General features: G+C 41.6%; 2 protein-coding genes across 2 annotated transcripts; one reads left to right on the top strand and one right to left on the bottom strand.

Moving 5' to 3' along the window:
- Nucleotides 1–1,505: 1,505 nt before the first annotated feature.
- ppp2r2ca (protein phosphatase 2, regulatory subunit B, gamma a) lies at nucleotides 1,506–7,256 on the top strand (the record flags this gene model as incomplete). Its single annotated transcript, XM_083929678.1, has 9 exons — nucleotides 1,506–1,694; nucleotides 2,225–2,322; nucleotides 2,501–2,684; nucleotides 3,091–3,203; nucleotides 3,502–3,679; nucleotides 5,617–5,781; nucleotides 5,898–6,067; nucleotides 6,555–6,646; nucleotides 6,959–7,256. Exons 1-9 carry the CDS (start codon nucleotides 1,631–1,633, stop codon nucleotides 7,254–7,256), a joined length of 1,362 nt encoding a protein of 453 aa, XP_083785804.1. The 5' UTR covers nucleotides 1,506–1,630.
- Nucleotides 7,257–9,649: 2,393 nt separating this feature from the next.
- Nucleotides 9,650–20,235, bottom strand: wfs1a (Wolfram syndrome 1a (wolframin)). The gene is made up of 12 exons (XM_083925708.1): nucleotides 20,096–20,235; nucleotides 19,094–19,687; nucleotides 17,135–17,214; nucleotides 15,467–15,611; nucleotides 15,207–15,380; nucleotides 14,845–14,922; nucleotides 14,617–14,756; nucleotides 14,383–14,514; nucleotides 13,683–13,928; nucleotides 12,635–12,913; nucleotides 11,979–12,142; nucleotides 9,650–11,794 (listed from the first exon to the last, which is right to left on the bottom strand). Exons 2-12 carry the CDS (start codon nucleotides 19,680–19,682, stop codon nucleotides 10,621–10,623), a joined length of 3,201 nt encoding a protein of 1,066 aa, XP_083781834.1. The 5' UTR covers nucleotides 19,683–19,687; nucleotides 20,096–20,235; the 3' UTR covers nucleotides 9,650–10,620.
- Nucleotides 20,236–20,634: the final 399 nt, after the last annotated feature.

Here is a 20,634-nt window from a genome sequence, read left to right as displayed (position 1 = left end):
GCCATTAAAAACACTTGTGAGCCTAGTTTAAAATCATTAATAGCGACTGTTTCAGGCAGCGGGAGCAGAGTACAGTCCCCAAACAACAAATTTTTGTGTTCGTAGTGTAGATGTGAGAGGTGACCTAATTTAGTTGAACCAGGCTTAAAGGAGTGGAACGGCAGAAATGAAAAACTTCTACTAAGAAATGTCGAAATCTGTTAGATTTTAAAGGGGAAGTCTTTTGGATAGTCTTAAGGACTTAAGGGAAACATGACAAGGCTCATGTAAGAAAAGTCAGAGCAATGTTTTTTTCGTTGAGGTAATACTCAACAGAAAAACTGTGTGTCAGTGAAGAAAATATCCTGAAATGGCTGGGTACCACTGTTATGTCTGTAGAGAACCAACAGCAATCATTTTTAATCTGAATAACAGGGTTTAACTGCATACCACTCAGTGTCTAACTGCTCCCTCTGCTGGCCTCTTACTCCTCCATCATCATCTGCAGTGGGTGGATCCACGAGTGACAGCTGTGCCGTGATTGGCTGCTCCGGGAGGAGGCTGCCATGACACAGTGGATGCTGCACAGGATCAGTTCGACAGCATCAGCAGGCAGCAGACCTCCATCCTCCTCGTTATCCCTCTCTCTATCTCTTTTCTCTCCTCCTTTGCCTCTCCTCTCACCACCACCCTCGCTCTCTCTCTTTTCCCTCTCTTCTCCTACCCCTTCGGACAGACACGCAGTCCTCCTCGGGCACTCTGCAGCAGAGGACGTACACACGCCAGCCGGAATAGCAGCAGCAACAGCAGCAGCAGCAGCAGCAGCAGCAGCAGCAGCAGCAGCAGGCGGACTGGTAGGTGTGCTGAGGCCTGTCTCCCTCCTGCAGCACAGGCAAGGGATCGTGTTCTCCTCTGATCTCTGTCAAGGACTGTCTATTTGAGAAATGTGTGCGTGTGTAAGAGCAGGAAAAGTAGTCAGAGGGGACTACCACACCCTGGGAGCATTTACAGCCACTGCCGGAGCTACACTGGGTGGATGTTGCAGTAGATATTTTCACGCTCACATCCTCTTTATCCTGTACTTTTTCCTGTGTGCATAAAGAAAAATTTATATTCTCTGTTTCTCAGCTGGAGCTGTTTGTTGTTTTTCCTCTACTCTACAGCTCTCGGATTTGCTTCAGCGTTGACTAGGCCTTGTGTGTCTGCACACGTGTGCCTTTGTTAATGACTGTGTTGAGTGTCTAACAAAGGTCACACCATTTGGCATGCTGTGTGCATGTATTGTCAGCCTGCCTAATGACAGACCTTCTCTTTTTAACTTCATCAACAGCCTTTCCATCCACTTCTCACTTTCCTCACATCTCCTTCCACATTTCTTTCCTCTTTTCTGTCCTCCTGCATCTTCATATCCTCTCATTCCCTTGCCTCTTCCTTTAAACCCCTCTCTGTCCTCCCTCTCCATTCCACCATCTCCATCTTCTCTTCACACATCTTCTTCCTTCCGGCTGACTGGTTTCCCAGGATGCCTTGTTCCAGGCCGCTCCGCTAGGCCCGAGCAGCATGGGCGCAGCCTGGGTGGGGAGAGAGAGCACGGATTGGACCCTTCCCCTCAGGACGGGCGCGCTGGCGGGTCACCCTCCCTCAGCTTCAGATGGGCGAAGACGCTGAGAGCCCCAAAATCAACCACACCTTCCTGAGAGACTACGTCACTGAAGGTAGAACAGACTGTGTGTCATCGCTGTCTTTGTGGTGTCAGATAACATGCTGGTATGACTGAATGGATTCATTGCAGCTCAATGGATACATTATCCTTGCACTGATTGATATAAGGAATGGATGTTGACCATCACTCTTTGACTTACTGCGAGACAATTCATTGTTGGGCCTGTTTTGAATTTTAGATATGATTTTGGTATTGTACTCGCCTATGGCGGATCAATTTTTAATTTTGTGGTTTAGGAGTTCTTCTTGTCCCATCGTGAATTCATCCACAGCAGGCCCAAGCATCCTGAGTGAGAGTTATTATGGTTTTATCGAACAGGATACATTGTATTGACCCAGTTTTTTTCTTTCATTCCCACCCATGTCCACATTTCTCTTAGTTCTCTACCCCTCATTTCCCCTGTACATGCCTACTTAATTTCCTTTCATTTCATCATCTCTTTATCTCTCCTTCACCCTTTTATTCTTTTATTCTAACAATTATCCTGCTCAATTGCCTCACATTTCCCTTTTTTCCTCCCAGCTGATGTCATCTCTACGGTGGAGTTTAACCAGACAGGGGATCTGCTGGCCACGGGGGATAAAGGTGGCCGAGTGGTCATCTTCCAGAGAGAGACTGAGGTCAGTTAAACATGTAAACTTGATATAATCCCCCCGTTCTATACTCAGGATATCCACAAAAAGTAGATGGATACTACCTGCGCCCTACAGCACTCTGGTGTCACTTTGTCATAAAAAAAAGTTTGTTCTTTCTATGCTATCTTAAAGCTGTGTTTTCTTCATTATTTGACCTGGACAGTCTAAAGGGGAGTCAGAGGAGGTGGGGGAGACGGGGGACTCTGGGGAGTACAATGTCTACAGCACGTTCCAGAGTCACGAGCCAGACTTCGACTACCTGAAGAGTCTGGAGATTGAAGAGAAAATCAACAAGATTAGATGGCTGCCCCAGCAGAATGCAGCACATTTCCTCCTCTCCACCAATGGTGAGAAACCAGTGACGCACCATTTGTCTCATCCCAGGCAAGGAACCGGTAGATCTGTGTACAGTGACTATGAGATAGAAAGCGTGAATATGCATGTTTTTTGATTGATATTAGAAATAGACATAACTGGCTGCATTTTCAATTAGGTGGGGTAACATCAAGCCAGTCTTTGGAGTCACATTTGTGGGCACCAATCCACATAATCTAATCTGTGCTTCAATTATATACAACTGTTATGAGACTTACTTGCACAAAATGCTCATCGGGATTGCCTTAGAAAAAGCCATATGAAGAAGAAATAATTATTGGTCTCTCTCATGTCCACTGGCTGCATCATTTATTGTCAGCTTTCTCTCAACGTTATCAACTTCCTGCAATGACGTGCAAATCTTTCTGCCAATCACAGATAAGACCATTAAACTGTGGAAGGTGAGTGAGAGAGACAAGAGACCAGAAGGATACAACCTGAAAGATGAGGAGGGACGGATTAAGGACATCTCTACCATCACCTCTCTGCAGGTACACACACACACACACACACACACACACACACACACACACACACACACACACACACACACACACACACACACACACACACACACACACACACACACACACACACACACACACACGCACACACACACACACATATTGCATGTACCAGGTTGATGTTCCAGTTCCCTCATCTGAACCCTCGTGCCCTCTAATTCTGTCCCACTGTTCTTGTCTTTCTAGTGCCCCTTTTTGTACCCCACTCTTTTTCAATAAAATTCCTCCCTGCTTGATATCAGTACTTTTTATCTCTTTATCTAAGGTTCCGGTGCTGAAGCCGACAGATCTGATGGTGGAGGTTCGTCCCAGACGAGTGTTCTCCAACGGACATACCTACCATGTTAACTCCATTTCAGTTAACAGCGATGGGGAGACCTACCTGTCAGCTGATGACCTCCGCATCAATATGTGGCACTTGGGCATCACGGACCGCAGCTTCAGTATCCTTCCTAACAGTGATTTGTTTTGTTTACATCATACACATACAAATTACTTTTAATTCCACTCTGCTCATGAACTTAATTTTCTGCTTTGCATAACTCCTTAGCTCGCCTGATTTTTTTTAATGTGTAACGTAATCTTTTACTGGAGGAGGTGACTCATGTTTCACAGGGTATGAAATTCCCAGAACTCCACTGAATGGCTATCTTTTTCACTGATATGAAAGTCTTGGTGTGTGTCATAACAATCAATTCTGCAGCAGCATTGTGAAAATTTTATAAGGATGATTATTCAGTAAAAAATAATTTCTGGAACAGGAATAAGGGATAAAATAAGAACAGTGGAAGAGATAGAGCCTTTTCTTGCCCGTTAAAGTTAAAATACTGTCATAATAAGTCTCAATAATATTTTTGAGCTCAGTAGACTGGGGTTATTAAAGGGATATTTCTGATATTTGAAAGTGGGTTTGTATGAGGTACATCCGTAGTCAGAGTATTACCTATGGTAGATGTCAGTTGTCACACCCCCGGTTTGGAGAAGCAGACAGTTCTGACACGGAGGCAGAGCAATGTACTGTATTTACTGCCGTGGACTGGGGAATCAGCTAAATGTATTTTAGCCACATAAAAAACACCTGCTTAAAAGAATAGTTTAAATGTGAGACATCCTTGTTTCATTTTAAACAAGGATGTCTTGTCAAAGCCACCAGACGCCATGGAAAGAAATTTTACCTCATAGAAAACGGTCTTGCTGACCTAACGCTGCCTCAATAAGTTATTTTTTTTATGTGTTATTAGTGACTTTGGTGTTTTTAAAGGGTTAGAAACTATCAAAACGAACTAACAAACTAACCAATCGTGGTAGCTGTAGAACAATAATAATTATAAAATTACGGCTTCAGTTCCCCCCCGCATAGGTAAGGTTTAGTGGTGAAAGTATTCTAAATATAGCATAGCGTACACATAAACTGATATTGATTTTTACTTTTAAATGGTCCTTTTTTAGGTGGCTGAAATATGTTAAGCTGCTGCCCCTTCCTCGGCTTAGCTTTCATGTCAATACTCCTGCCTCCTTCTCCAAAATGGGGGTGTGCTGACTGCTCTACTACAAGTCATACCAAAACACTGTACCTCATACAACCCCATTTCAAAAAATCTAAACTATCCCTTTAATTTGCTTCCAAGATAATCACATGTTGATTGCAGTAAAATAAACATTCTTGCTGGTGACTCTATCTATCAGAACAAGGACACACTAAATCATATGTATGTCAGAGTGTGCATGAATTAATTCTGTTTATATGCCCCACATGTAAGTGTGCCAAAATGTATACACATGCTCTCTGATGCTCTTACACACAATTCCACCTCTTAAAATATACACACTGTTGAAATATACTTCACATTACTCCTCATCTGAATTCATCCTTGATCTATAGTTAATGTAAACAGCCCATGACTATGTTTGAATTTATATTTCGATGAGAGTGCTGTGTGTTCAGTACAGGCTGTAGCGTGTCGGACGGGGCTACATTTGATGATTTCCCATTCAAATGGAGGCTGACCTAGAAAATCATAGAGGCATCTATGGAAGAAGAGTTTAAATAATTCACTCAGCAGTACACTTTCTACTGAACCACACAGGATTACCACAAATAGAACAGAGAGAGGACCAGAGCGTTCATGCATATTGGGGGGTTCAACCTGAACCTTCATAGTTCAGGTTGATTATGAACTGTGAAAGTGTGGAGATTATGAACTGTGAAAGCGTGGAAAACACTCACCCCGCCCCTTTGGATGTGCCTTATCACGCTTCCCTGCAAAAATATTATAATATACCTTATATCATTCCATGTGCATAGTCATCATACTTTGCACCCTCAAAGGCTATGGTGCCATCTCTTTAGTGTTTAATCCCTAACAGACCTTTTTCTCAGATATCGTGGACATCAAACCAGCTAACATGGAGGATCTGACGGAGGTGATAACAGCAGCAGAGTTCCACCCTCACCACTGCCACTTGTTTGTGTATAGCAGCAGCAAGGGCACCCTGCGCCTCTGTGACATGAGATCCTCAGCACTCTGTGACAGACACACCAAACGTGAGCATTCTGTGGACATTTAAAAGAGCGCTTATTCACATAGAACTGCATTGATCTAACAAAACACAATCTGTGATTTATATTTGGGAATAATCACACTGCTGTTTTTTGGTCAGTGTTTGAAGAACCTGAGGATCCAGGGAGCCGGTCCTTCTTTTCAGAGATAATTTCTTCTGTGTCCGATGTCAAATTCAGCCATAGTGGACGTTACCTGCTGACCAGGGACTACCTCACCGCCAAGGTGTGGGACCTGAACATGGACAAGGGCCCTGTGGAGACATACCAGGTAAGGTAGCACAAAGCTTCTATTATTACCTGTGCTGGTTGAACATATGCTCACTAGGGCTGGGTATGTTGAAAAAATTACAATATCAGTACCAATACCAGTAACCTTAAAGTGTTGCAAATACCAAGAGTACTTTTTTTGATACGTCTTTTCCTACTTCATTTTAAACTCCGTCACATACATGGTGCTTGACTGCACAACACCGCAGACTGTATGGGTTGGAGCTGCTGCAGCAGTGGGCCAATCACATTTAGTAAGAGAACATTTGCGGTGATTGTCTGCAAGAAAAGCCATACTAATAGCTTTTTTTTTAAAAATGAATTGAATGTAGTTGTGTTTGTTGTTTTGTTAATAAATATGACATCCAGCCAAAATTTGAACACATGCAGACTGTTGTAAATGTTTTATGTGATCGATCCACTGGACCACCATGTATAATTCTGAATCTACCCCAGAAACTAAGGTTGACTATCTGCTTGATGTCCAGGTCCATGAATACCTGAGGAGTAAGCTGTGTTCCCTCTACGAAAACGACTGCATCTTTGACAAGTTTGAGTGTGTCTGGAACAGCTCAGACAGGTAAGCGGCAGAGATAAAAAGGAGAAAAGGATAGACAAAGTACAGTATATTTAAGTCAGTTTGAAAGCAAAGGAGTGGGAGTGTGTCAGTGTGTTTCTGCTTACAGTGATTCCCTAAATGCTCCACCTCTGCCATTATCCAACGTTTAAATCAATCCAAGACACAAGCTTTGCAGACATCTAATCGATCCCTGTGCCTTCAATTCTGTTTTCTTCCTTTCTACCCTGAACCATGCTTTTCTTCTCTTTCCCATCTGCACTGAATTAATTTGCCCTTTCAATATGACATCTCATTATGTTCCCCTCTCCTCAGTGTGATCATGACAGGGGCGTACAACAGCTTCTTCCGGATGTTTGACAGGGAGACGGGGCGAGGCGTAACCCTAGAGGCTTGGCGTGAAAGCAGCAAGCCTCGGGCTGTGCTGCGGACCCGGCGTGTGTATAGCGGCGGTAAGCGGCGCCGCGGAGATGTGGGCGTTGATAGCCTGGACTTCACAAAGAAAATCCTGCACATGGCTTGGCACCCATCTGAAAATATCATTGCCATAGCGGCCACCAACAACCTGTACATCTTCCAGGATCGCGTCAACCCTGAGACGCAGGTGCAGTGACAGAGATAGGAATATGGCAGACGCAAAGAAACTCAAACAGCGACCCCAAATATATTTGGATGTCTTAGAGATGACATGAGCAGCCTTTATGAGAAGATTAAATCAAAATCAAGCCGTTTGACAACATACTGAGAATCAACATCTGTTTGTGTTGATAAAAGACTGGATTAATGATAAAATCACAAGACTGTTAATTTATTTCATCCCCAAGGAAGGATTTGTTCAACACTGGGACAAACTGGCATCTCTGGTACCCACAAGGACGTTTTTGGTCCCACAATTCCCACTTTTTGAAGACGTTTGTGTAACTGCTCCACAGTAGGCGCAGTAAAAGAGGTGCGGGGACACCTCCATCTGCAATGACTCAGTACTGTTGATCACACAATGTTGCACCCCTCACTAATGTGCTCTGGTACCCTTTCACACAAAATGGAAGATAGGCAATGGGTAGCAACAGACAGGGAATTATGTCTTGAGATGACAGAATCCCAATGACTTTGCCATAGAGTGCATCTTTATTAGGAGTGATCTTATTTTATAGCTCTTCACAACAATATCCTTTTTTTCAGGTGACAACAGCAGTTGAACCTCTCTTTTTGAGCAGTGCTCTTGGAGATTTCACACATAAATGCCCATTAATCTTTGCCCTATTCACGTTGCAATAATAGCACTAACAAAAACACAGCGCAGCAGTATTCCTGCTTTAAAACATGAGCTTTCAGTTAAAAACTTGATGTACAGTAGGGGCTTTTTCTTGAGCATTACTTAGATAAGTATTGCTGGCAGTGCAGAGGAAGGGGTGAGTTGTGCACAAACCAACACAAATATTAGGCCCATAATGGGTTTTTGATTCAGTGTAATTTCCTTGTCAAAAGACTTAATACCTACGTGGTAAATTGATGAAAAAGAGAGGGACTGTGTGTTAATGTTTAGCTCTCTCACGTATGCTCAAATTGAGGCTAATTGGTCGTTAAATCTAAAATGGATAAAAGTTTTGATTCATGTTGAGTGTTAAGCACAGTTTGAAGATCTTACAATCGAGAAAGACAGAAAAAGATAGAAATCCAAGCACACAAATGAGGCCCATGATTTAGCTAATCAACATTTTTATGAGTGAGTTTCATAGACTGTATAAAAAGGGGTGAGATTGTGTCCAGTGTATTTAAAGGTCAAAGGTTATAATCAGTGCAATAGCTCATTATGTACATTGGTGAAATGTCGTTAACATTCAAACAATAATGTCATGTGAATTTATCATATCACAGGTTCGTAATGTCATTATACCGTATACCTCACAGTGCCACATGCTACTCTGGAATGAAAAGCCTAGGCTGTAAAGCAGTAAGGTGATGTCTGTGTCAGATTGAATTCTGTGACTCGGTCAAGATTTGATTGTTGATTGTGCTTTGTTTTCAAGTGACCTTGGCCCTGATGGGCTAATGTTAAGTGGTTTGGATCTGTACTGTAGCAGGTGGAGTAACAGTATTGGTGCAGAAGTGGAGTTGCACTTTTTCAAAAATCCATTCTCCTTCTGATGGATCCATTACAGTTTCACTGTCAACCTTTAAACCCCAAGAAAGTAAGACACTGTTAATATATATGTTCTACTTGTCTACTCTCTCCTCACTTTTCACCTCCTTTTGTTTTTAAAACCACTGTTCACAGATATTTATGTTACAGGCTGTGGACTACCTACTGGTCTTCACTGTCCACTACTGTTGTTGAATGCAGACATGATATTGCACTGATTGATTTAACAAAGTGTACAATGCAACAAATTCCACCATGACAACCCACAAGAAAATTATTTACATAGCCACAGGCTACCTAAAGCATTATATAGGTTACAGGGCTCAGCCCTCCAATGGTGAGCTGAAGGTTAGAGCAGGTACGTACATTGCACCATGACCACCACCACATGCAATTATTGAGAGGTTTTGTGTTCTGCAGCATGTCACCATTACTCAATGCTACTAGCGTGTATATATATATATAAAAAAACGACAAATCTAATAATACAAAAAACATAACTCAAATGAGGTGAATGAAAGGAATGTGCATTAATAAAATAATATAAAATCTGACAAAAATGAATGTGTTGGATCCTTTTATGCCTGGTTCTATAGTTAATTAGTCCCATTTTTTTCCTCATCACTGAAATACCATCACTAAAAATCTAAATAAAAGCATCCAAAACAGGGTTTTGTTTGAAAGACTAGTGCTTTAATAGTCACTCCCATTAACTCCATCACTAAATAAAAAATGCACTCAAATTCACAGTATACAGGATCATCATCATTAGTTTAATACTGTTCACATTATATTCATGCACTGCTGGTCACTTAAATTCAGTTGCTGCACCATTGGCATCTTTCCTGTGGCATTTTGGTGTGTGTGTGTGTGTGTGTGTGTGTGTGTGTGTGTGTGTGTGTGTGTGTGTGTGTGTGTGTGTGTAATACAAACCATGAAACTGAGACTACAGCAGCATTCTTGGCCAAGTTTGTGGGCTTACCATAAATGGCCCACTGCAAAGATGAGAAAACTGGATCAATGTTTTATGCTGGCTTTCCAAATGCCATTGTATGGGCATTATGGCTCAAGGCACAGAAATATCTGATCATTAATTAAAAATAAGATTAAGACCAGGATGTTTTAAGATGGCAATGCAAGAAAATCAAACAGAAACAGAAATATATATTCTGTTACATATCCTATGAAATGAACACCTATAAATAGGTAAATGTACGTTTAAAAAATACATTGATGTATACACACAAAAAGAAACACACATACTGTACATGCAAACATATTCCCCATACATATAGATAACTTAACAAAACCAGCAGCAACATGGCTCTATCAAGGATGAATGTCACTCTGATAATATCACATTTTTAACCAAGGTACAGTATCTCTGCATTTAGAAGTAATCAGCACCCAACATTAGCTTCACTGCATATAATCTGACCTCATTTAATCACAGGCTTTTGTCCAGTTCTGAAAGCATTACCCCAGATACAAACAGGAGAATTATTTTTGTCTCTCGGCTTAGCAGGATTTGAAAGCAATTCTGACAATCAGTCTCAAGCCAAAGATGGTATCTGACCATCTTATTCAACTGCTTTAGAGGTTCATGAACTGAAATAGTAAAATTTTTGTAAACTCATGCACTAACAGGAAGTACTTCAAATATAAAATCATCGACTAGATGCCATCACCTTTTTGAAATTTCAGTACAAAAACGTGAGCTGTAGATCCATCTTAGATCAAATTGTAAACAATAAAAAAAAAATAAAAAAAAGCCAGCATAGCTTCCTGCAGAGATTCAGGTAAGACCTTATTACTTGTCTTGCTGTCTTTCTTCTCAGGAGGTGATTTTTGCTGACAGGAAGGGGGAAAAGAAGAAATCAAATGCAAACTTCAGAGCTCTCATTGTGGTGCGTCTCCAGTCTCTCTCTATCTTCACATGCCTGCCTCCAGTTAGCTGTGACGAAACACAGTCCAGACAATGGATTGCCTTCAACTCAAAGGCCGGAGCTCTGGCTCCTAGACGGCCCTCCAGCTTGGTGCTGAACTCCACCATAGCGCCAGGATTTAGGTTTAGCAGAACTTGCCTGAACTCATGACTGGCCATTAGAATTATATTGCTGGCGGGGTCCTCCGCACTTCCATCTGAGGACATCCCTACTGTCACCTCAAAGCAGTGGCTATCAAAGCGTTTGATATGGCAGGTGTGTTTGGCCAGAGCCTTGATCTGACATAATTCTTCTTCTTCTTGCATTCGGAGCACTGAAACTGTAGATGATGCAGAACTTGCCAAATTGGCAGTTGTTAGGTTTGCGACTGTAGCATTCTTTGGCTCACATTTGGGATAAGTCTCTCCGTACAGGCAGCGCAGCCAGTCGCCCATGAACACTGGCAACATGTTAATGACCGACTGTGCCCCATTCTCTGTCTCAGTCACACGGACGTGCTTGAAACGCCCAGCCCAAGTGACTCTGTGTCCATGCAGGTGGCTACAGAAGAGCTGTGTCTGGGCCATGCCTTTAGTTTCCCAGGCAGGGGGCCCGCACGCCTGGCTGTATTGTCTCCAAGTCAAGGTGGAATTGTACACCTTTTGTCCCTCTGCATGGTACACATAGATAGAGAAGAACAGGATCACCATGGAGATACAGAGTAAAATCAGTTTGACTGGGCCGCGTTGGGTCAGCGAATAGAAGACATCCAGAATAGACATGCTGAATCGCGTCCACAGCCGCAGGGTGACGGGGATCGCACAAACTACCAGGGTCACAATCACCTTCGTCAGTTCCAGCTCAAGGAACCACTTGAAGACCTGGATTAAGAGCATGGCAGCAAGACCAAAAGCCAGTACAGGGAGGGCAAACAGGAAGAGAAAATAGGCCACACAGGTGCGCATTAAACCCACAGCAGAAGAACTCTGCAGGAGCACCACAGAGAACTCACACCACATGAAGCACACAAGGTATGGAACCAGGAAGCAGTAAGTCCCCTTGAAACCGCGCATCCTGGCCATACTGAAGGGGAAAACAAACAGGAAGAAGAGGAAATAAAATAAATGTACATAATGTTATATTAACTTTATATTAAATTAAACTACAACAAAAATATTTGAAACATACAGCATATTAAAATAAACAATCCAGCATCTCAACTGGTGATCACCAAACACTATCCAATAGCCCAAATACTCCTGCTCACCTGAAGAACAGATAGAACAGATAAACATAAAGCAGACAAGGCAGACTGAGCTTCAGCACCACGGACGCCCCAAGTGGCAGTGTTGCAAAGGTGAGCCCAAGGCAACGAAGCACTGTCATGTGCTTTGGCAAGAACTGGGTCAGGCAACACAGAGACGATGCAGCCTAAATTTAGGAAAGAAAAAAAAAAATAGATACAAAAAGTTTATTTTTTTGCTTACCTTTGAGAGAACTGTTTTATTTCTAATTCAACTCTGTCAGATTGAAAAGCATTTAAGGCCCCATACTGTAAAAATTGAGATTTCCATGTTTTTTTTTTTTTAATTATAAAGCAGGTCAGGGTGCTATATTAATTATGTGAAAGTATCAAAATGCTCAATCCACAAAGAAATGCACACAGCCCATATTCAGAAAATGTGCCTTTAAAAAAGCCGTCAGGACTTCTGTACGGTTCTGAAAAAGTGTGAATTTTAAAATGTTTAAGCCCATCAAATACAAATTACATATATGAAAAATCCCTCTTAAACATTTCTACAAACTTTCTTTATGCTGTGTGAAATTGTTGTTATGATGGTAATAATGATAAATACACTGTGATTTGTAGTTTATAGGCTACTTTAATCACATATGATATGCCAGTGTTGTGCGCCCCCTGACCTCTATGACCATTGCTCGGCGTGCATATGTCGCAGCAGTTGGGCTGAGGCTCATGTAGCTGACAGCAGTAAAGAAGATGGCCACAGTGGAGAGCTCCGAACAGGGGATCCAGCCCTTGTCTGCTACGGGGAAGGAGAAAATTACAAAGAAAACAGAGAGGATAAAATAGAGATACGGTTCTAGGTTGTTCCAGCCAAAGTTGGTCTCTGCCTGCTCCATATCCAGGCCTGGTTCGAAACGTATCAGCAGAGATGTCAGAGCTCTGAAGTTCTCCCAAGTCTGTGGAAAAAAGGGAAAGAAATATGTTAGGTCAAAGGAAGAAAGACACTGCTGATAGTTAAAAATAAGTCTTTAAATAAGACTTCACCATTACTGCCAATTTGAGACATCAGTATAATCATATGTTCATCCACATCAGTAGAGTGGAAAACAACCAGAACCTTGTAATTTACACCAATGTCTGTCCAGACTCAAATAATATATGCAGTAAAGACTTTAATGAAAGGTATTGAGTGAAACATGGATCCTTTACACACATCTCCATACTGGCAAGAAAACCTATACAATCACAACAGTTTTTTTATTATTTATTTCAGTATCTGCCCAAATGTCTCCCCTTCTCTTCCTGAGTTATGCCGTTCAATAATCACAAAAAAGAGCCTTTTTGCAGGATAGTATGATGTCACCGTTAAGTTGAACTTTGACCTTTTGGGTATAAAATGCCATCCCTTCATAATTTTATCCTGTAAGACATTTGTTTGAAATGTTGTCATAATAAGCATATTATTATTCAGTTGCAGCCACTAAATGTGTTTTGTGAGGTCAGAGTGACTTTGAGTCACGCTGACCTCACTTTCCCCTTTTCTGCGTTTCTGAGATATTGTGTTCACAAGAATGGGGGCAGCACTGAGGTCACAGTGACCTTGCCCTTTGACCACCAAAATCTAAACAACAAATACAAATACATTCACATCTTGACAGAACAAACATGTAGCAACATAGTTTTTGCATTGAAAAGAAATTAGACTTAAATGCCAACTACAATCACCTTGCTGCTCTGGAAAACACGCAGCGTGCAGATGATCATGGAGATGAAAGAGAGGTAGAAGACAAGCAAGGGGATGACAAAAGCAAACAAGTCAACTGTCAGGTTGCTAATGATGAAGAAGAAAATAAGCGCATTGACGTGATGTGTCGGGATAACTGTGCTCAGCCACTGGACGCCGGCCCGTGACGCCCAGTCCACCAGGTGCTCTTTCATCTCAACAATGCTTTGCAGCGGGTATTGCAGTATCTGAAGTGAAGAGAGGCAGATATGAAGGGAGACCAGAGAAATTGACATGGAAAAACCAGGCAAGAGAATTGAATAATTCAACAACAGAACAAAGAAATCCACAATAAAACACATTCTACAGATATTTAAAGGCCCCATATTATGCTAATTTTCAGGTTCATACTTGTATTTTGGGGTTCTACTAGAACATGTTTAGATGCTTGTACATGTAGTTGGGACATCACAGCGGTACAGACGTCCCGAGAGCTCGTTTAAAGGCACAGTTTCTGAATATGAGCCGTGTTCATTTCTCTGTGGATTGAACGTTTTGATACTTTCAAAATATTTATATACCACTGATCTGCTTTATAATAAAAAAAGGCATGCAAATCTCAAATCTTTTTTGCAATATGGGACCTTTAATGAAGGACAATTTGTTGAATATAGAATGCATTGTTATACTGGATATAGTTACCATTAAGCGTGATTTCATGTCCATGGCTTTTTGTATGGCCCCATTCTGGTGAGTGTCCAGCATCATCCCACTTCGACCTAAACTCCAAGAGCGTTTGTAGGCCTTCTTGACTCCGGATGGGACCAGCTCAGCCTTGTGCATTAAAAACACAATTGTGTGAACACAAATAATAAAAATGTCCCCTGTGTCCTATGAGGGCCGATTCTTTTTATTTTTGCTTAACGGGTCTTTCACCTTCCTGCTGCTGTCCTGAGGAGTATGGCTTTCAGTCTTGGCTGCTACCTGGCTACTAGTTTGGGGCCCAGAGGGGACAATACCTTGTGCATAATTTTTAGTCATCTCAACAAAGTCGTCCAGGTCCACCAACTGTGTGGCTGAGAGAGACACAGAGAAAACGTTAATAGAAAAAGACACAATATATTTTGTGTTCCTCTCTCTCCCTCTCTCTCTGAGCATACTTACTCTCATTGCTGACCATGTTCTCCAATACTTTCTGGGTCTGGCCTGAGGTTGGGCTATGAATCCTGCTTGCAGTGCCACCTATTGGTGAGGAATGACCACAACACCAGTAAGTTACACATTTCCTTGGAGGCCTGCATGTAATGTGATATTCTTCACCATGACAGGTGCAAATACTGAAATGACAAAGGGGAATATATGATATATTTAACAGCAATGGCAGCTATGAGTATAATAACATGCTACAGCATTCTGGTCAGCCTATAGTACATAAGGCTGGATTGTCGTCACAATTCACAAACTACTTGATATGGTGTTGATGGTGTCTTTGTCCACATGTCTGTTATCGTACGTGTGCATCCTACCTTGCACTGCATTGACCTGGCTGACATTTTCCAGCATCTCAGCCATAGCCACCTTCTTCTTCCTGTCTGGGTTGAGTTTCCAGTACATCATGATGGCTGCTTTACGTACTGCCAGCTCAAACCTACTCTCTGATGACAACTTGCGCATGTCAGCCTCATTCTCTGGAGTGACTCCTAGTAGAGAACGGCACATAAGGAACATTCAAGGAATTACAAATACACATAAACAAACACAGTGTATTGTATTCTGTAACCTTTACCTTTTTTCTGGATCCAACAGCGCTGCAGTACTCTCGCTGCACCTTTTCTTCCCTGTTTAGCTGCTTGAATCAGCCAATGAACAGCCAGTTGATTATTTAGCTCTGTGTCCTTGTCTTCGGCAAGAATTAAGTAGTGCTGACCAAGCTGAAACACAGCAAAGAGGAGATGAATTCAGCTTGTGTGGGCTTGGTGTAACTAAGTTTAACAACATCTAGAGTAAGAGGAGACAAGAAAACATCTTTTGGGCAGACAGCTTTTACAGTTACATATACATACATCTTGAGCAAAACCAACTAGAACTGTGGTCATGTTAACTTCTTGTGCTGATTGCCTGCTTGTGCCTTCTTCTGTAATGTCATTTAACGTTGTCAAGTTTTATGTGCTTATGCCATTTGTGCTCAATGTCTGCTTAACATTGGTTTGCATTAATTTCCTTGCCTTTCACACATGCTACTTTGTACAATACTGCTTTACTACCTATACGCTTTTTATCCTGTTCAGCTGTTCAATTTTTGTTTCCTCCAGTTCTAACTTTATATACTGTGTGTTTTATTTTTTGTTGTAATGGTCAATTAAATATCTGGGCGGGGGACAACGGTTGAAAATTACCCTTTCGACTAAAACAAGCACATTTATGATGTGATGTTGATCAATGTACATTGTCCCTTAGAATAAATTAACACAAATAAAAAGAAGAATGATCGGACAATGGCCCCAATTAGTTTGGGCACATTAGGTTTTATAGGGATTTGGTAAAAAGTAGTTCCAATCAAAGCAGTTCACAGCGAAGATGACAGATGACTACAAGACCCATAGTTCCCCGTCCCTGTGGCCATCGGTGTCTCTGTCATAGCTAACAACCAGGGGAAGCAGAGGGCCCCAGGGCATATCAAGTGACTCTTTTCTAATATTAACCGTCTTTTCTTAACTTTCTTCTCTCACAGTTATCTTTAAATGTCTGTGTGATGTGTTTCTTGGCATGAATATATTCCTGTTTGTATCTATATAGATACAACAAGCATATAATATCATATACCTGCTTTATTATAATGCATTTTAAATCAGCAGTATTACCAAACTACACTTACAGAGTGATAATAAACACTAATTCCCTGTGTATAACTGCAGGTTTATAGCTTGTCTATTATGGCAGACATTATTAGAGATTCTGATCCATTCCTCATTGCATGTACACGTTTATACATATTTTGACATGTTCACTTCACTTACACACACCCACTGTGGCTATTTAGGTGCTTGGTATTTGCCAATACATGACATATAGCATGGGAAAGTTCAAGTCACTTAGGAATTTACCCTTTCAGAGCTAGTGGGTCGTAAAATGTAAAGTCTTGGCTCATCTTCAACCTCATTTTCTTCTGCCAGCACGTCTTTTTTACATTTGCACTCGTTGGTAGATAACAAGGAGTAAAGAGAGTGCGAATATTTCATTATTATTTATACAAATTCAGTGCAGATCTGCAATACACTGTTATAGTGTTCATAATGAGCTGTATGTGTGACAGTATTGCGGTGTATCATATTGAAAGCCTGGGATCGTCTTCCAAGTGGCTAAAAATAGACACATGCTCACAACTAGACTGAGTCAACCAGCAGGACTGAAAACAATGCCAAGTGCCAGTCTGTGTGCATGGGCTTTAACTTACCTGTGTCTGGGCTCTGGCATCACCAGCTTTGGCCTTCTCCTCCATCTGCTCAATGGACAAATCTTCCTCTGGTTCTTCATCTGGAGAAGACAAGACGAGAACTCGATCAATGATAAAACTACTCTATGGTTTGTATAATACCCTCTCTACCAAACTTGTCTAGCAGTTTTCCCAGCTGGCGAATCCCACCTGACATATATCTTGTAACATGAGAATAACAAGAAGTCAGAGGTGGAGTATATGTGAGAGTCTGTGCATCTGTCTGTCTATGCAGATATTCTGACAAGACCCCAGAGCTGCATCAACGCCATGCCAGGCTACTGTGTCACACCATTCCTTGTCAGTTGCATTGAATTTCAGAGCTGTTGCTGTCTCCCCAGGAGTTCAGCTTCTTCTCCTGTAGCCCTGTTTCAAATGCCTCCGTCACTTATGCACAGCAAAATATCTTGCTGGTGCAACCGGTTTGTTGGTTTCACTTCATACATATTTGCACGAGTAATTAATAACATCGGTTTCAAATAAACCTTTGAGTGTTTTAGTAATTGTAAAGTGTAAGTTATTGGTTGCTGACAAAATGTTTCTATGTAACAACAGAGCTTAAGCATGTTCAGATTCAACAAGACAAAGAGGCTAGCCATGCCTGTTTATCAGGCTTACCAGGTACGCTATGGTGTTTATTATGTTTACCATCTTAGTTTAGCATGTTAGCATGCTATCATTTGCTCCAGTGATTAGCACTAAATGCAAAGTACAGCTCAATCAATCAATCCACCAATCAATCAATCACTCAATCAATCAATCATTCAATCCTTATTTATATAGCCCTTTTCATATAGGTAACCAAAAGGACCAAAAGCTGAAACTAATGGGAAAGTTTTGCATGCATTAATTATAAAACCAAGTACTGGACAAATAAAAATGTTTAGCTGATGATGGCATATCACTAAGGGTTAATTCATCATGAGAGGGACGTGTAAACGTAAACTTCATGGTGACCAAAATCATTAGGGTTCATTGTCTGGGCACACTGAATGTGTATACAAAAGGCCATTCCATTCAATAGTTGTTGCGATGTTTCATTAAGAGAAGAAAATGCCAAACTGCTGTTGGCACTAGAAAAAAAGGTCAAGTGACCACCAAAGTCGGTAGGAATCATCCTCTGGGGACCATGAACGTCATAATGTTTGAACAACAAAGTTTCAAGTCAATCAATTTAATAGTTGTTGAAATCTTTCAGTTCGATGACTGACCACCCACCAAGCCGTCGTTGCCTTCCCATAGGGCAGGGGTTCACAATTCCCATCCTGGAGGGCCACTGTCCTACATGTCTTAGGTTTCTCCCTGCTCTAACACACCTGAGTCTAACGATTTTCAAACTTGTGACAACTTTCAGCTGCTTGATAACAAGCACATCATTAGAACCAGGTGTTGTAGTGTTGTCTGCATGTTCACTACTCTTAACCTGCCAGTCATACAGTAAAGAGAAGATGGCAATGTATATGTGAAGGCTATGCGCTTCTTCTCTGAACAATTTCTTTACACACAAAACCCTCACTGAGCAAAACTTGTAGAAATTCAAATGTCGAATATTGAATTAAATTGGACCATTGGATAATAAAAAGATACCATTGTTTTATTTAATTGTATGTATTGTATTCATTTCTGTTTCTGTATGACACTTTTTTGTTTTGCAAAGATGCAGCTCAAGGTGCTTCACAAAACAGGTTAGAATGAGAAAGCAGCTATCTTAAGAAGACTAATTCTCCATTCTGGTCAAGAGAGATGTTGATCCAAGGGCAGGGTTACCCTACACATAGAAAGAGTTTCCAAAATATAGCCAAAGCTTATCACCACAACCCAGCAGTAGATCTGCGGTCCGCAACATCCGTTCTCAGGGCCATTAAAACTCACAATGTGACATTTACAGTAATCCTAAACTCAAAACAAAGGCATTCTTACCATCATCTTCATCATTGGCATCCTCCTCGGCTTTCCTTAGTCTTTCTTGTATTATCACTCGCTTGGCCATGGAGGCAAAGGTGCGTTTGACGGGGGCAGTAGAAGATGTTGCAGGAGCCACAGTGGAAGCAGTAGTGGAGGGCGAAGTAGGGGAATCTGTTGCAGTGTTGCAGGGCATTCTAGCTGATATAAAGGAGGCAGATGTGAGCTTGGAAAGGGACGACATTTTGGGCCTTGGATGGACAGAACAGTTAGGAGAAGTAACAGTAGGTGTTATATTTGGAGGAGGGGACAAAGGTTCAGGAGAAATAGGTTTAAGTGCGGGAGTTGAGGGCTTTGACCCCTCTACAGGAGGAGGGGAAGAGAAGGTGTGAGCGGATGTTTGAAAGGAATGAGATAATATTCTGGGTCGTCCAGTGGCCTCTGCTGAGGATGGAGATTCGACCGGGTCAGACGGAGCAGCAGAGAGGTTATTGGAGACTGGTGAAGGAGGAATCTGTTCGGGGGAGGGAAGAGAAGATCCATTCAGGACTGAGCGTGACCCTTGGGCGGTGTCATCAGTTGGAGTTGATGGGAAATCCCTTTCCATATTTTCTGGAATAAAAAGGGTTTCAAATAATGTATCATGTGGCTGATGTCAACCATACACTGCAGCAAACAGAATAATTTGTAAGAGTGATTCATAAGTGAATATGCGGCTGGGTGTTGACTTGAAATTGGAGGACCCTATCCTCTATTTTGCACCTGTATGACACCAAAGAGCTTTGAGAGAGATCAGAGAAACCCTGTTCTACTCAACGTGAGTCAACATTTTGAAAGAGGACATACAGGATAAGACTTAATAGAATATCGGTTGCAATGACATACAGCTCAATCAATCAAAGTGCCAAACGAGGGGTATTATGTTAATCTGATATTTAAACTTTGAAAGGGAAATATAGAAGGTTAGCATTAAATCAGTTTTTCCACATGCGGACACTAAATAACAGAAAGAAGCCTTACCTGGTAACTAAAATGCAAATTTCTTCCGGATAAAAATAACAGTAAATTGTCCTCCCGAATCTAAAAGTTTTGTCTGCGGTCCATGCTGAGCTCCACGCACTCCACACAGTCTAGAGAGAAGCCAGAGACTTACACCGACCGTCGCCAAACTCTCATGTGTCTGGTCAATAACAACACCTCAACCTTACAGCCTGCTCTCTTGAAATAGACCTGACCCTGATAGGAAGAAATAAATGCCGGTCAAGCGGCCAACGTATCTGATTGGTTATTGGCACGTTTTTAACTCGTAAACTTGTGAGGGACATTTAAACAATTTCTATCGTCGTTTTCCCAACTGAGTCAACCACGTTTTCTTTTTGTAGCTTAAAACCCGTAACAACCTTGAAATTAGTAGGTTCAATAATGCTGAGAGTGTTTTTATTTCAACTGAACGATCGCGGTGTTTATGTAGATTATGGGGTTCCAGGTCAAAAAAGCTACTGTATATCTTAATCTCTTCCATATGGCATAGTCGGAGTGACGATGCGGAGAAAGGCAGT

This window comes from Echiichthys vipera (assembly GCF_963691815.1).
Source record: "Echiichthys vipera genome assembly, chromosome: 2".
NCBI lineage: Eukaryota > Metazoa > Chordata > Actinopteri > Perciformes > Trachinidae > Echiichthys > Echiichthys vipera.
This window is presented reverse-complemented; position numbering and strand designations above follow the sequence as displayed.

Bases quoted from the DNA above. Each gene is read 5' to 3' on its own strand.
- wfs1a (XM_083925708.1), bottom strand. From the start codon at position 19,682: ATGGAAAGGGATTTCCCATCAACTCCAACTGATGACACCGCCCAAGGG. The intron at 12,914-13,682 runs GTGATTGTAGTT...TTTTTTCCACAG, and splicing joins GTGTTTTCCAGAGCAGCAAG to ACTTGGGAGAACTTCAGAGC. The intron at 12,143-12,634 runs GTCAGGGGGCGC...TCCTAAATTTAG, and splicing joins GCCGAGCAATGGTCATAGAG to GCTGCATCGTCTCTGTGTTG.